The sequence below is a fragment of the Anguilla anguilla genome, chromosome 1 (genome assembly GCF_013347855.1).
Source record: "Anguilla anguilla isolate fAngAng1 chromosome 1, fAngAng1.pri, whole genome shotgun sequence".
NCBI classification, from domain to species: Eukaryota; Metazoa; Chordata; class Actinopteri; order Anguilliformes; family Anguillidae; genus Anguilla; species Anguilla anguilla.
This window is the reverse complement of record NC_049201.1, coordinates 47,732,313-47,745,919: the sequence shown is the minus strand read 5'-3', so window position 1 is coordinate 47,745,919 and position 13,607 is coordinate 47,732,313. Positions and strand designations below refer to the sequence as shown.

Here is a 13,607-nt window from a genome sequence, read left to right as displayed (position 1 = left end):
CCAGCTGCTTGTTTACAGGTCGAAACCATGACGACAGCGAAGCATCTCGGAGGGGTGCAGACTAACATGAAGTCACACCCCCCCCCCCCCCCTTCCCTACCTCAAAATGATTTTCCTGAATCCCCCACATTATAAAATTTGATTAGAATGAGGATTCTCTCTCTGAGGGGGTGGTCCTGCTCGGCTTGTTTAAGTATGGTGTCAGGCACTGATTTATGTGACCGGGTTAAGTAAATGCTGCATCGCATTATCCATGGACCCATTTTGCTGCTTTGGAAGCGTGTGGTATTAAAGGGGGTGCTTTTGCGTAAGTGTGCGGGCCCCCCAAGGGGGTCGTGGGGAGCAAGCACAGCTGGTAGCCCCATAGGACGCCCAGAACAAAGGAAGTTATGCAAAGCTGCATGGATTGGCGGTTTCTTGCTCTCCTCAGTGAACAGCCAATCCGTGGCCCTGCAGTTTGTGTTATGGGCTTGATATGAGCCACTGTAGCTCTCGTTGGGTCAGAAAATTTTCCACTGGTGGTTCAGATGAATCATTATTCCTCTTGTTCCTCGTATGTGTTAAAGCATCATTACTGCTTCAGTGTAATTATGCTGACTCGAGGGGAATCGAGAAGCGCATGAGAGCCTTTCTGTGGGTTACTTCAGGGCACATGACGGCATTTAATAAAATATGTTTTTTGTTGCAAAATCTCATTGTGTTGATGAAATACAGGCTCATATAAAGCTTTCTCTCCACTAGAACACTAGACCGTACACCTTCATTATTGGCATCTAGAATATACAAGTGTGGAGTGGGCCAGTCCAGTTATATGTTTTTGACACCAACAGACAGACAGCTGCTGCTTTTCACACCACCGTCCACAAGCCAAACTTGCGCAACCATGAGTCAGAGGAAGACCCTTCATGTACAACTGCCGTAAGGAGACTGCATGCACCTGATTGGCCATCGGGGGTCAGCTGACTGAGCCCTCCCTGAACCGTCATGGCTGCCATGGCTACCAGCCATAGTCGGCACTGTCGCGGCCAGGATTTCATCCCAGACCATGGGGCCCATCTGTTTGCTATTCTGACGCTGCGTACAGTCGCTATTTTTGTATTTAATGTTAACCGCATTGCCTGTGTTACCAGTTAGCTTCCATTAGGTAGTTTTTGTACACAAAGCTGGTGCGACTTGCTCCCGATGCACTAAAACAAAGAATAAGCTCTGGGGTGAAACTCAAGCCTAAATGGAGGTATACGATGTAAATGGAGTATGTTGAATACGTCTTTTTCGGAATAGTAACTGTGAGCTTGCAACCAAAGCATCTATTGGCTGCTCAGTTTGACTGCCCCTCCTCCTCTCAACCACTGAGTCTGCATTGAAAGATGAACATTTGGTAGGCATGTGAGACATTTGCTAAAGAGCGGTGTCTTGTAATTTTATGCTCTGTTTTATGTTCGATTCTATTCCTAGAGTATTTATTTATTTATTTATTTTTTGCAATTGTACAGCTGTGCTCATACATTTTGTTTGTTAGATGAGATTTTATGGCTGAAATCATAACGCATCATCAGAATTTGTGTAAGAGTGACTTGTAAGGCATAATTAAACATATTGATATATTTCTAAGCAATTCTAAACTGCAATACTGTGTCATGGTCTTTATGTGAAGGTAAACGCCATAGATAAGTAAAGTTTCATGTTGAAATCTGCCTATGCCAAATCTGCCTAGGTCGACTCCTGCCAGGATGGGCTCTAAAAGTCCTGTTTGGGGCCACATATAGGCGAGGGCCTGTATTAATAATAATAATAATAATAATAATAATAATAATAATAATATCAATTAAAAGAGCTAAGAAGATTTAAAAGACATGTAAAAGCAGTTGTAAAATAATGGAAAATAAACCGCTCTGTAACTGCACGCTAGTTACGTGTGGCCTGGTTTCAAACAGTCCCAGCCTAAACAGAACGCTGCCCCCCCCCCCCCCCCCCCCCCCCCAAGTAGTGAGTGTGTTCCACTTTCACCGGCTCGTCCCCCCGTGATGTCATTGGGGCAGGATGCAGAGGGTGTCGGGGCCAGGAAAGGACAGCATCCGCTCCAGCGCCAAACGGCCTGAGAACAATGCGGTGTTCATTGGAGAGCCGCGCTCTGAAGACCGCCGGTGCATCTGCGCCCAGCCTTCCCGGGGCCTCCAGCCGGAGATCAGCAGGCTTCCTGGCACCCGCATGAAAGGCGGGCCTTAGAACTCCCAGAAGTCTTTATTAGCCCACGGCGGGACACGGTTGTGCATCGTATGCACCCGCTTACTTTTCAGGTTTATCCGTCTGACTGAACCGGAGCACCGTGTAGCTAGGCTACAGAAGTGATCATTTGATTGGGTGGAGACAGGTGGGGTTTTGTTGGGCTTAGCTTGCCCCTGGGTTAAGAGAAAGGGTGATTTGGGGGGCTGGGTGCAGTGTGAATTTCCTTGTTTAAAGTAAAAGACTAGTTCATCACATCAAGTAGGGTTTTTTTTTTTTTTTGGTGCCAAGCTGCTCTTAAGTGAATTGTGGCTGCAGTGCAGCAGGCCAAATGGATGTTGTGGAATTTCTGCAGAAGGCTGCCCAATTGGTCCTGGAACGACCACCGCGGTTGAAAAGGTCAGGCCTCTGGGCAGCCCTGTTGAGTTTGCCTCCGCAGACGATCTGATTTACCAGAGTGAAGCGAAGCCTTACAGAGTCCCGCATAATCCGTCTGTAAATAAGCAACTGGTTGAACAGGATGAAACGGTTACCGCCCCTCCCCCACACACTACCCCCCACCCAGGGAGGCCTGCTACGTCTCCAGTACAGCGTGCTTTGCTAGCTACAATCTTATAATGCAGATTTCAGCTGCATCAGGTCACTTAAACCTACTGTTTTTTGGGACAAAAAATGAATAGTATTTCTTTCTAATATTATTCCAGACATATTTTCTTGTCTGTTTTTATTTGTTTAATAAAAACTTGGTCATAGAAAAATTTTTTTTTAAAGTAGGGGTTCTCTAAATTTAAAGTGTTTATTTGTTTTCAGTTTTGGTGGATTTAGGGTTAGGGTTTGGTCACTGGTGTGGTCACAACATTTAGTTTTCCTACCTCCAAATTTCATAGTTCCGTTCAAAATGAAGCTACACCCTCAAACAAAGTGGCATGGTTTGCTTGGGGGTGTAAGCCTGGGGACTGTCAGAAATCTCATCTGACATGGTAATATTGAGCAACATGTCAAACCTAATTTTAAAGTCAAAGTGTCAACACGTGGTTTCATTTCATAAGTTTTAGGCGTAGGCTACTGTTCGTCAACTGCCACAAATAAGGGAGCTAAGGTTCGGTAACCACGTCAGACTGTAAGTACGATGTAAGCAGATATGCTCACTTTCACTATTTTTTACACAACTCTGTAAAAGTGAAAAAAGGAGGCTATGTAGGTAATGATGACAAGCTTTTAGAATAATTGTGCCTTCTTATTGTCTGGGTTTCCTTTTTTGATCGCTTTTATATGAAGACGGTGTTCTTTTCATAGATTTCTTTCAGCCATTTTGAATGTGTAGACCTGTGCAGCCACTAGTAGCCTTGTTTATCAAAACTGTCAACCACTGGCTCTTCTCTTCCGCAGTCTTCTTCCTTTTTGAATGTTAGCAGCGATCCTGGGGGAGGGTCTCTGATTGTACATGCATGGTTTTCCACATTCGTCATGTAACGTTCTGTTGTGCGTCATCAAATTATACTTGGCAGGAATGTCACGCCTGACACCACCAGCGGGAAAACGGCATAGAGGAGCAATTTACAAAAGCAATCACATTGAATCGATATTGCTTCGAAAATGCCATTGTGAGAAATGTTATTTTTTAATATGAAACGATTACAGATTGACACTAAGACATCATAATAGAGCAGCACTCACTTTCAGTCAAGTTGTTGAACTTCTAAAATTAATCCATGAATGTTGGGAATGTGAGTGCTTCTCGTTTAAAATGTTGACCAGATGATGTATTCCCACACCCACATTCTCTCTGCTAGCTTCATGAGTTCAGCACTGTGTAAAAATAGTGCTGAATTTTCATGAGAAAGTATAGGCTACTACATGGCCAAAAGTATGTGGACACCTGAACATCACATCCAAGTGTACTTGTTGAACATCTCATTCCAAAACCATGGATGTATATGGAGTTGGTCCCCCTCTTTGCTGCTATAACAGCCTCCACTTTTCTGGGAAGGCTTTCCACTAGATTTTGGAACATGGCTGCAGGGATTAGCTTACATTCAGCCAAAAGAGCATTAGTGAGGATGGGCACTGATGTTGGGCGATAAGGCATAGCTCACAGTCGACGTTCCAGTTCCAGGCCAGTCAAGCTCATGTTCTCTAAACTCAGCATAAACCATCCTTTCACAGACCTCGCTTTGCACATGGGGGCATTGTCTTGCTGAAACAGGAAACAGGAAAACAGCTTCCAACTTTGTGGCCTTCCCCAAACTGTTGCCACAAAGTTGGAAGCACACAATCTCTAGATTGTCATTGTATGATGTAGCATTAAGATTTCATTTCACCTGAATTAAGGGGCCCAGCCCGAACCATGAAAAACAGCCCCAGACCATTATTCCTCCGCTACCTAACTTTACTGTCGGCACTGTGCATTTGGGCAGATAGCATTCTCCTGGCATTCGCCAAACCCAGATTCATCTGTCAGGCTGCCAGATAGTGAAGCGTGATTCATCACTCCAGAGAACGCGTTTCCTCTGTTCCAGAGTCCAATGGCGGTGTGCTTTACACCGCTCCAGCCGACGCTTGGCATAGCGCTTGGTGATCTTAGGCTTGTGTGCAGCTGCTCAGCCATGGAAACACACACACGCTTCAGCACTCGGCAGACCCGTTCTGTGAGCGTGTGTGGTCCGCAGTTTCACAGCCGAACTGTTATTGCTCCTAGATGTTTCCACTTTGCAATAACAGCACTTACAGTTGACTGGGGCAGCTCTAGCAGGGCAGAAATTTGACGAACTGACTTGTTGAAAAGGTGGCATCCTATGACAGTGCCACGTTGAAAGTCACTGAGCTCTTCAGTATGACTCATTCTACTGCCAATGTTTGTCTATGGAGTTTGCATGGTTGCATGCACCTGTTAGCAATGGGTGTGGCTGAAGAGCCCAAACCCGCTAATTGGAAGGGGTGTCCACGATTTTTCTGTCATGTAGTGTACGATAACGCACAAGAAGTTCACAACTCTTAAAAGAGACTTTTTAATACTTATGGCAGTAGTCAAGCAGCTTGCTGGCTAAGAGACTGGCAAGTCGTCTGCTACTGCTACCTTCATGTCCTAGCCCTTTCTGTAAATGTGTTTCTACTGTTTGAGGAATGCTTTGGAGGTGATTGATTGGAGGAAGTGTGTTTTTGCAGTGGTTTCCTAAACTGGCAAGGCCTTCAAGTGAGGAAAAACAGTCCATTGTTTGGAAGGAAGGTTCCTATTGGCTGAAAATGAGCAAATGGGAAATTCTGTGTTGGCTGCTGTCTCATATTAAATATCCTCCTGATAGTTCTTGCCTGAGGAACAGGCCACATGTAGACCTCGATAAGAGGTTTTTATTTTTATTTTTGTGCAGCGGGCATGGCAATGCACTTAATGTTTTTATAAATGGAACTGTTATGATTGAGCTTATGTCGATTTTGACAGTGACATAATTGCCTAAATAGAGAATCGAGTTATTATTTTTAAAGAAAATGGGCCCTCATTAAAAATGTACGGCCTAAGGCCAACTAATTATAGTCTATTATGTTGATGCGCTGCAGTGAAGTGGTTGCTACCGATACATTTCAGTGTATTTTCAATAGAGAGATGTTTGGGATAATTGTTTTTGTTTTGCCATTAAGTCTGCAGGAGATGGGCTGGTGAATTAACTGGTGCCATAATGTTCTTGCTCTTTCCAGAGAGTGCAGCTGATTAACACTGCGATCCCATTAAACAGTATGTAACGATATGTAAAGTGTCTCGTAATACATGTTTCCCGGTACTTTTTTTGAGTAGGTAGGAGTGATGACTGTTTTTGCTTTTCAGACCATACTTTTTAAAATTATATCGAGCATTAAATGGTTGGACTAGAGATTTCAGAAATATTTTGAAACAACATAAAAAATTATGTTTGATTCAGTCAGCAGTACTATATAGTTTTTTTTTTTTTTTTGTTTTTTTTTTTAGTTTCTCGGGAAGTTGTATTTCTGAGTCATAATTGTAAGTCTGCATCATCGCTGCAATATCACGTGCCAGTTTAAGAGAGAGCGCAGGCTAGTGCATTTGTCATACGGAGCACTTTCAGACAGATGCTGCTCCTCTTCACTCTGCAATCCGCCAGCTGAGTTGGGCCTCCGCCGCTCCAAACGATGGCGCCTCTACGTGCCGCTGAGGCAGGGCGAGCCGTGTGGAATGAGGCGGGGGATGCCCTGCCCAGTGAAACCTTCCCTCGCTGAGTGATGATGAAGCCAGTCAGTGGCCCCCGGGAGTCTGCGGGGCCACAGTCAGCACTGGCACAGTCCACATCCTGTCCCGGACTGCGGGGCACATTACTTCAGAGGTCTGGAGCTTTAGCTGGATACACCACCCAGAAAAATCCTATTCATTTAAAGTGAAATATACATGTCACAGGAAAGTGTTTGTAAATAACGTGCATTGCTGAATATCACATTATCCTTTTATTTTAATTTAATTGGTCATATGTGCTGTAAACAAGGTCAGTAGCTTGTAAAATTAAAATATGTGGATTGTCGCGCATGTACAGTATCTCCATGGTACTTGGCTAACTTTAGATTAACCAGATAAAGATCAGATTTAGGGTTTATTTGTGTTCATCATCAGAAGACCAGCTGATAGGTCAACATCTTGGTTTCATACAGTTATATATCATTGGTACATTACTCTTTGTGCGTGTGTGTTACGCATTTCAAATTTCACACACAGCTGTGGTGTGCTTGTCGTATGGACTTCAGACTTTGTAGTAAAACAACATTAAGGCGGTTATATCGGTACGTTTGTTTACAGCTTGACTTCTGTACTTGTCCAATGTTTTAAAAGTATTTTTATTATTTTTTTTTATGCACTTGTCTGTTGAATGTGCTTTATATGTGTTTTACATGTACATGCAGGTCTCTCTTGAAAAAGAGATCTCGATCTCAATGAGACCACCTGTTTAAATAAAGGAAAATAAATAAATAAATAAGGCAAAATCCCTTTCAAATGCAATCTGTAGCATAATGAACACAGTAGTTGGACATTTAATGGTGTGATTTGTCAGTCAGCATGTTGGTTGGAATAGGTTCAAGAGGCAATAAATATTGTTGGAGGTACATGTATGTACATTGTTAGGTATGATTCATTTTCCATAAAAGAAAATTATAAGTTTGAATAAATAGCTGGACATGATGTACCCCTATTGTATCCCTCCATTTGGGGTTAGTTTTGCATATAGAATATATAGTAAAACCTTTTCACTCAGACATTTGCAGATGAAGTGTCTTCAGAGGTACAGTTGGCTTTGTGCTTGGAACGGTAGCTGCCACTTGGATGACAGCGGAGCAGAGATTGCGGTCGTTAGCCACTAAGTGAGAATTCTGGTTTTTGTTTTTCTGCACAGAGGTCACGCTGAAAGTCCACCTGAGCGACGCGAGCACGCACCAGCCCATCTCTGGAGCCGCCATCGAGATCTTCACCAACCAGACCTCCTTCGCCACGGAAACCTCGGGGGCAGACGGCAGCGCGTTCATCAAATTTCACTACAAAGTCGGCACCCTGTTGATTGTCACGGCAACCAAGGCGGGCTATGTGCCAAACTCCGCCCCCTGGGGACCAACCAGATTACCTGGTATGTTTTAGCGGCGCTGAGATCCGCTCCAGTTTTAGGATTATTCAGTGACCATGCTGGGCCCTGGCACTTACTGAAATAAATTTTTAATCGAGGACCCCTTGGAGGCAGCTGAATGGAGCTTGAAAGGGGGGCTGAGGGGGGAGGGCTGAAGTGCAAGCAATACTATGAGGGAAGAGATTAGCATGTTTAACAGAGCCGGAGGGAGAAAAAGCACAAAGAGGCGATAGCAGACTGCTGGAAGTCATTTCCATGAAGGTAAATAAGGAACTGGGAAAGGAAATAATGGCGAACAAGCTTAAAAACTTAAATGGCACCTTGGGCCTGACTAGACATTAAATGTCATTGCAGTAATATTCCTTGCAGTGTACGTTTTTTTCTCTTTGTCAAAATAAGAGCTTGAAATAAATTTGAAATCGCAATTTTTTAAAAAGCATTAAGTATTGGAGGTGCAGTAATGCCTTTCTATCCCTGGCTTAAATTCTTGGTTCATCCAGCTGAGCAGATTTCCTGCTCTTTATTTCCTGGTAGTAAAACCCCGGGTGCCCTTTTTAAGATTGCTTTGTTCATAATTGAGGGTCTAATACACTACTGGTCAAAAGTTTTAGTGCACCCACAATTTTCAACAAAGAAATAAGCAGCTTTTATTTTACCAAAAAAATTATTTGCATTTTGAGTGTATTCATGCCTTTTTTTCTACAAAGCCGGTCATATGGTTCTGAATGTTCACACCAGCTGTGCTGCAGACGGTCCCACAGATGTGCTCCACTTGTGGGTTGCTTCTCCTTGACCTTTCCGTGCAGTTCATCCTAAACTAAGGCGATATTACTTCATTTGTTGGAAAATGGAAAGAAATTCTTCACCTGTTTATTTATCCAAATATGGCTTCTTCTTTTTTTTTTTTTTTTTTTTTTTTACAAACTCCAAATTATTTTTAACTTCTAACTACTCCCTTCTTTCCTTGTGCCATTTGAAGACATTTGCAGAAGATAAACTGCTTAAAGTTGACTGAAAACAGAGTTCAAAAACACAAGTGACTGGTAGTGACTAAAACTTTTGACTGGTAGTGTGTATTAGCTTATTACTTGCACTTCATTTTGCAGTGTTTTTCTATCCATGCAAGGGAATAATCTGGACAAGAAAGATTTGTACCATTGAGTTAGAACCATGTTCTCCATGTTCTTAAATAATTAGCAAGTGAGTCCCATTAAAAGCAGGTCACATGTTCCATTGCTTTAGCTTCTAAGTATGGTTCCTCTCTCTCTCGGAAGTCATCTCCAGTGTTTAGTCTCATCTGTACCCCCTTAATTCAATTTGACCGCCATTGAAGTTGGGAGATGGATAGTCTGGCTCGAGGTTATGCTTTGAGTTATAGCATGGAATGCCTGGGATTGCTTACAGTCATGTTTTTCCCCCTCAAAAAAACACGATGGTGACTTTGACAGGAAAAAATGTAACCGCTACAACTGTGATTTAATCTGCATGAGACAAGGAGTTGTATAGCCCATCTCATCAAAAATGCACACGGGCTGGGAAAAGCATATGTATAGCCCTGATGTGTTGAGGTCTGTTCACAACTGATAATGCTGTAGGAATGAGTAATGGCAAAAAATGGAGGAAAGCCCTCTATTATCTGTCACTGAGTCTTCAGATACTCAAACAATAGGACTAGAACCGGGGAAGGCTAAAGTAAAGACTGTTATCTGTGCTTATGAGAGAGGAATGTATATGTAACTGAGGAAGAGCAGGGGACCATCAGGGCTCTGAAGCACAGTGAAAGGACGCGGTAGAGGCCTTGTGTACTGGTGTCAGCGGCGGGATGTGTGTCTGTTCCAGTGTTCTCGTCTCTCAGCCTGGACCTGCTTCCTGAGAGGGCGGCCACGTTGATGGTGTACGAGGACGAGGTGCATATCGTCTCTGGCTTTCCAGGTAACGAGTCACACGTGCTGTACCGTCATCTTATCAGCCTGCAAACATACAAAATGTAGTATTTTATTTGCTATTATTATTTTCTATTCCTCTTCTTCCTCTACACGTACATACACACACACACAAACGTAAATAAAAATAATGAATTGAAGGATGTCCCCCTTCCTTAAATGTCTGCGGGGTGAGCGTAAGTGCAAATGTAACGTTCTTCTGTTTCCATTTTATTATGTCGTGCATGATGGACTCTCCTTTGTGAATATAGGCAATCGAATTAAGGATGTGCTTTTTTCCTCTTGTCATTTGTCTGGTTTTGACATCTGAAGGGAGGAGTCAGGTGCGGTGTCTGGGCCCTTTAATTGCCCTAAAGCCAATATCAGCACCCCCCAGGGAATATGCGCCAGTGGAGAGGAATTCCAATCACTTGGCATTCATGAGACCCCTCCCCTGGGACCGAGAGTGAAAACTGTGTCTTTATTTCAGCGTCACTTCACTGAAAGCCCACTACAAAAGGATGACAGCCAGGCCCACGCACAGGGTCCGCGCCCATAAATGGTCATCCACAGTCATTGTCTGCAGTGTGCTTACATCGGTCGGAAACCTAAATTAGGGACATGTACTGGGTGCTTTCATTGTCACGTCTTAGCTGTAAACCCTCCTCCCTTTCTGTTTTGGAGTAAGATGGTATCACAGTGGTTTCTGAGAAAGATGGTAAGATGGTATTTGTCTGTCCGGATCAAAGTTGAGGTTTGCTAGCCGTTCCTGCGCCATGCTAATTAGAATTTTGAATGCTTTTTTAAATTTGGAACCGTGCATTTGAATGAGCAGCGCTATTTATACAGAGTTATGTGGAGTGTCTCGCTGAGTGCCCTCTCTCAGCCTGTCTCTTGGGAGCGAGGTGCCGCTTCGTCCGAGTGGAGCAGCGCTTTGTATTCTGGGAAGGGACCCTGCTAGTAGCTCTCAGAGATCTCCTCTGGCTGCCAACTCTGTGGTGGTCCTGCCATTTCCCAGCCAACCAGAAACTCCCCATACCCCATAGGGAATGCACCCTGTAATATTAGGGTGTCTGGTAACATTTGTGGAGGACATCCTCCACCAGCACTGTGCCCCTATGGATTTACTCTTCACTGTGACTCTGCTGGTGGATATAGACCAGACAGTGTTGACCTTGGGGCCCCCATATGTTCATACTGCGTGTTCAGCACCACGATTTTGGTTCCAGCTGGGTGTAGAATTATAAGGCTCATAAGTTCATTGTGTCCCTGGTATGACACCAATAAGGGAGATGGTTATGAATGTATGGAGGTCAGGGGGAGAGCAGCAGAGCAGGTGGTGACGGGAGAAATGTGAGTGAACCACCCACCCCCCCCACCCAGAAAGGGACTCGTGCTGTGAGCCTACAAACAAGCACAGTGCTAATTACCTCTGTGCCCAGGGAATCACTTATACCCTTACAGCAGCCATTACAGCAACATCCTATAAGAGGAATGTTAAACGTTTGGAGCGTCCAATCAAATATCAGCTCTCGTAACCGGACCCCCCCTGGCTATCGATTCGGGAGAGCTTAGACAAGAGCGTGCTCTCCTCCGAAGCACCTCTTCTTATCACACTGCAGCTCACAAATAAGGCCCGGCACACAGCCCCAGATTTACCAGCAGGGGACGCTGGAGAGCAATGAGGTCCCCGCTGACTGACCCTGGGCGACGTTACCGCCTATGGACGCAATGTGGCCACCGTCAGTACTGGTACGGTTGGAGTTCGATCCCGGGCCACGGGTCTCATCCATGGACTGCAACGAGAACATTGCCTTAATCAGTTGAGCCACCTAGCAGCCCTTGTAATGCGCTACAGAGCACCACACAGCTATGCTAGTCTGCTCCTTCATGCAACCAGTCTCGAGTTCAAGGCAAAATATTAACAATAAATAAAATAATGAAAACAGCAATGATAATGTTAAATCAGAAACCCACAGGTGGAGCATTGCATCGTTGCCTAATCTTATGAGTGTTTAAAAAAAAAAAAAAAAAAAAAGGTACGATAATAAAAATGTGAAATCCACAGACGGGGCATTGCCTCATTGCACAGGAATCCATTCGCGAACACCATGACCTCACCGCGGGAGAGAGAGAGAGAGAGAGAGAGAGAGCGTGCATGCAGAGCGAGTGTCTGTCGGCCGACCGCCGGCCTCCCCGCGGGAGCAGCGCCGCAGGCCTCATCAGTCAGGGAGAGGCAGAGCGAGGCCGGACACGCCTGGGGACCGCTCCGCAGTCTGCCCGGGCAGGGAGGGGTTCCATACCCCCAGATACCCACTGCGGCGTGCGCACGTGGAGGGGGGGGGGGGGGGCGTGGGGAGGCTCGCTGTGCTCGGAATCACAGCGCAGCACTGCCTCAGAGATACGAATCCTTGGGGACTGGGGGCAGCTCGGAAACGGTCGTACCTTCTCGAAAGTGAAGCTAAAAGGCACATTTTAATTTAAGTAATGTTATTGGAGCGGTTGCTTGTATTACTCTGGCCTTTTCTGACCAGAGTTAATGATCAAACAAGTCACATGCTGGGGCTCACTGGAACATTTATTTTTCCTGCTTACCACTGGATACCACATAGTAAGATGTGTCATAATAGTTAATATATTAAATATCATGAGGAATGTAAGCTGGCTCTCATTTGAACATTATTTTTCCATTTTAGTTTTATGAAAGATGCAGAATATTAAGGTGCATAACCATAATAATAATAACATTTATTTGACAACTGTTATTAAAGATAACATATGAAGACGCATTGCAAACTGCAAGTTGAAACGTCATAAAGAATGCATGTGTCCATTACAGAGAAACTTAAACCTATTTAAAATGATGGCTATTACATAGCTGATACTGGCCAGGCTGTGAGTTCAAAGTAAGTAAGGGATTAGTGTAGCACAGGGGCAGGCAGTCCTGGTCCTGGAGTTCCAGTAATGTTTCTGTTTTCCGTTAAGAGCCTGAGCCTGTGTTCAGAGCCGGAATGGTGGCCTGCTGAAAACCTCCAGCCCAATAATTAATAGAGTTAATGTGTACATGTAGGCTTGGAGTGAAAAACAGGAACAGCTCTGGCACTTCAGGACCAAGGCAGCCTATCCCTGGCCTAGTGTATTATAAAAGTCATGCGAGGGGCCAGAGATTTGCCAATGAGTAGGCTGCTTTTAACTACCCAGCTCCGCTTTAACTGCTTCTGGCACTTTTAAGTAATGAAAGCATCCATCTTTGTGTCAAGCAATGCATTTAAAAGCCTCTTTTATTGTACAGAAAAAGGTAGGCTGCCATTGTTTTATTATTCTGGTTCCTTGGGAATTTACTCCCACCTGGTCATTTTAGATGCTTCCAACATACAGCCCAGAGGGGGAGGGTTTTTGAAAATTTGTTTGCATCATTGATAACAAAGAGAATATGTGTATATATATAATGAGAAGCTTGAAAATGTGCAGTTGCTTATACTACATCATATCCTGTTTGGTTTACTGGTCAGTCCATAATTCTGAGTTTCATATCTCTGAGGTCTACAGTACGTCCAAAGAGCTCCCTTCACTCTGTTAATGATTTCATCTGCGTTATTTATTTATTTATTCGGTTATTTCAATCAGCCAAGTATCAGTGAGCTTTATCAAAGTGCTTTATATTATGCTGTTCCATGACAAAAGCAAATGCTTAGATATTAATAGATATTAAGGCTTAAATTCGTTTTTAAGCATTAATATCTAATTTAATGGACATCTCTCCTTCTCTGTAAATTATTAGGAGTTTACCAGCCCAATTTAAAAAATCTGTCCAACCAGTGAAGTTCCCATTATCCCTCAGATTTTT

General features: G+C 44.0%; 1 protein-coding gene across 1 annotated transcript in view; it reads left to right on the top strand.

The window, feature by feature from the left end:
- The window catches only part of fam171a1 (family with sequence similarity 171 member A1), a 53,883-nt gene that overhangs the window by 19,382 nt on the left and 20,894 nt on the right, over positions 1-13,607 (top strand). Inside the window, exons 2-3 of the mRNA XM_035383987.1 lie at positions 7,614-7,841; positions 9,678-9,770. Coding sequence (XP_035239878.1) covers positions 7,614-7,841; positions 9,678-9,770 — 321 coding nt within the window. The remainder of the gene's footprint in view (positions 1-7,613; positions 7,842-9,677; positions 9,771-13,607) is intronic.